The following is a 3237-nucleotide window of genomic DNA, read 5'->3' as shown; positions in this document are numbered from 1 at the left end:
GACCTCTTACTACGTTTGACACTCCTCTTGGGTGATTTCAACTCACTCGGCTCCCCCAGGGCGCAGCCAATTTGGTCGCGGTGTACCAAGCGCAAATGTTTTGGATCCTCCAGGAGGAGATCCAGGATCACGCAGGCATTTTCATAGAAGACGGCGGAAAATGGAGAGACCCTGGACTGGCATCCTGGTATAAGGCACTTCATTTGGGAGTATGCGGAGACGCTCAAGCTTATTTTGTTTCACATCAAAGAATCCGGTCTCAGGGTGTCACTACCAAAATGAATGAATTTGCGATGTCGTATATTGATCAATATAGCGTATATTGATCCCACTTTCTTAAATCCACAGAATTCTAGACCCGCATATCTAAGTTTTGGGGTGTTTTTTTTCTCACAAAATTAGGCAAAAATTGCCTGGCACGTTGAAATATCCCCAAAGGCCCAAAGGCCCTATGGATGACCCTCCAGCTGTGCCGGAGCAACGAGCAAAAGAGGGCCGGTTGGTAAACTATCCAGGGAGGGCCTAACCAAGCAGTTCGGGGCCTCCCAGGGAGGGGGCGGACAAAACCAAATCCCCTGAGGATCAAACGACTCACCCCCTCCTCTTTATATACCCACCAGCAACACCCCACCGCACCGCACCTTTAGCCAGACCATGGCCACACCACCCGCCTTCCTATGTCACCGTAACCGCCTTGGTGGCACCTCCACCTCGCCGCGCCACCCAACACGCCACTCCCAACAACCCGCATACATACCATGTGTGGTCCTTGCCCTGGCAAACAACAACCCAGGAAACATCCCACGCCACACATTCAAAAAACTAAATGCAGAAGATATGGAAGTGGTAAGTGGCGCTTCTTTTAACCATTCTCAGCATCTTCTAACTTTGCTGTTGAACTGAAACGGCATTGAATCTAGACTCCGGCACCTGAAAGTCCAACAGCACATCAAGCAAGTGATGCAATGAAGATCGACGATGGCCCGGGAGCAGACTCGACAAAGATGGACGTATTGAAGACAGAGAACGGAGAGACTAAATCGTCAAAGCGGAGAAAGGACAAGGGTTTGATTGACAAGCTCTCGAACCTCTCTAGGGTCACAGCCACTCAGCTGCCATACATCACCTTCCCCGATGATTCACAATACGTCCCGGTGAGACCTTTGCTAGCATCGTTGGCGACCCAGAAGAGCCACCACAAGGTAGGATTGACCGGTAGCTTGACCAGCGTGGCACATGCGATTCTGAGCCAGGCCGACTCAATCGCGACCGGCGCTGGAGGTGGCATATTAGTAATGAGAGACCGTAAACCGGACGAGCCTGCTGAATTCTTGGAAATGAGCTCTTTAAAAAACGCGGCCACTAATCCGGGCGCGGCTGCCGCTAATCCAGCTGGCTCGAATAATAACGCAGCTGCCGAAAGCGCTGCTGATCCTGATTGAGCTTTGCTAGATGTTCCTATTGCTGATTTGCCTCCTTCATTTGAATACAATTTTGATTCGTAATTGTAATCCTTATAATCCTGTTTCCTCTCTCTCTCCCTCTTTCTCCCTGGCCCTTGTCTCCCCCTCCCCCCTTCACCTTAAAAGATACGAAATACTGCTCTCCTTTCTTTGTTTGCGTTGTCTTTTCGTAACTTGATTTGGATTTTTTCCCTATAAGTACTTGGTGTACATAGTAACAAGGAAAACATCTGTTAGAAAAAGACTCATTACTGATCGGACTCCAGAGCAGCGTGGCGCCCGATGCTTTGAATTGAGGCTAGGTTATTCCCAAAAAAGAAAGTCAAAGGTTGGCGGAGTGGTGGTTGCAACAGGACCCTGGAGAGCTCTGACTAAACCTGCTTATGTAAATAAGGGGAAATCCAGGTTTTGGATTGCATTCAAAAAGGCCCAGAGGGATTCGAGGTGCATATTGTGATTCCGCTTAAGCTTGAACAATTCAAGATTTTTGGTGGGCTAAAGTTGTGGCCTTTGAGCCACAGCACCAGTAAAATTTTGGTTTTCTGACCAACACAGCTGCAACGGCCTCCTCAAAGACCCACCGCCGCCACACCACCTCAACAGCCAAAGACCTCGGCATCCCGGGCCTGAGATTCATCATGATCAAGGACATGAAGGCTGTCCAGCTACGAACTTAACACAAGTCCCTCCCTGTGCTCGCGGGGCGCGAGCACCCTCCCGTCCTTCGGAGACGCTTCGCGACTCCTCGGAGAGGCTTAGTTAAGCTCGGTCCAGCTAAGCTTCCCCGGCTGGGAGGGCATCTAACTCCGCCTGTCCAATTGCCAATCCCTCATGGTTGCTTACCTGGCTGTCATTGCCTCTTTGATTAAGAGAATCTGACCCAATCTCCTGTCCGCCGCCGACCTCGACAATGACCTACGCCTTCTCCTCAACCTCCCATCTGCCCCTTTTAACAAAATTCACAGTGTTCAAGACCCAGTTGAAGTCAGTTGTGGCTGGGTACGCTCACTCCACAATCATATTGCAACAACCTCCTCCTAAAATCTTTTTTTTTTTCTCTTTCAGGACAGGTCATTTTTTTTTGTCTGTGCACAGATTGCCAAGTTGAATGTGATTTATGTCACGGTCTTGCCGCTGATCTCCAAATGTGTGCCATCCTGATTGTCCATGTGGTCATCAAATTGATCAAAATCCACCACCACTCACCCAACATTTTACAGTTGTTGTACTTTTTGTTCTTGACTATATAGCAAAAATGTTTATCAGCATCCAATAACAGTTATTTGTTGTTTGTAAGGACAATGAAAATTTGATTTGATTAAGAAAGGATTCAATTTTTCATAACATGCAGGCATCATCATGGGTCCCCAAAAGTAATTAAGGCAATGTCTCAAATATTTCAGCAAACTTGCTTGACATGAGCACCAACTGAAAAACACTCAAAGTCATCAAGTGCTGCCTCTGGTTTACATTCAAAAACAATTTGTTTTGATGTTCTTCCTTTTCAGCAGGATGGTTAGATTTGAATCTGTACTGTTGTTTTCCTTGCTTCCTGTCAAAGCAAAGGGTATATTTCCTAACCAATGTCAAAAACCTATTGCACTTGCTCATAAGGTCCTGGAAACTTTATTGGTCTCAAGATAGCAAGCAAGGCTTGTTGAACTTCTTCTTCATCCACAAACCTGCCAACCAATGGGAGGAAAGGAAATATAGTCCATGACATTCAGAGGTTAATAATAATCAAAATAGAATTAATTGAATGTACATGCACTAA

At 47.0% G+C, this 3237-nt stretch overlaps 1 protein-coding gene across 1 annotated transcript; it reads left to right on the top strand.

Moving 5' to 3' along the window:
• Positions 1–837: 837 nt before the first annotated feature.
• PtA15_14A395 (uncharacterized protein) lies at positions 838–1442 on the top strand (the record flags this gene model as incomplete). Its single annotated transcript, XM_053163106.1, has 2 exons — positions 838–846; positions 921–1442. 2 exons carry the CDS (start codon positions 838–840, stop codon positions 1440–1442), a joined length of 531 nt encoding a protein of 176 aa, XP_053027066.1.
• Between the last annotated feature and the right edge of the window lie 1795 nt (positions 1443–3237).

The sequence above is a fragment of the Puccinia triticina genome, chromosome 14A, assembly GCF_026914185.1.
Source record: "Puccinia triticina chromosome 14A, complete sequence".
Taxonomy (NCBI): domain Eukaryota; kingdom Fungi; phylum Basidiomycota; class Pucciniomycetes; order Pucciniales; family Pucciniaceae; genus Puccinia; species Puccinia triticina.
The sequence above is the reverse complement of the archived record's forward strand: the minus strand, read 5'-3'. Positions and strand labels throughout refer to the sequence as shown.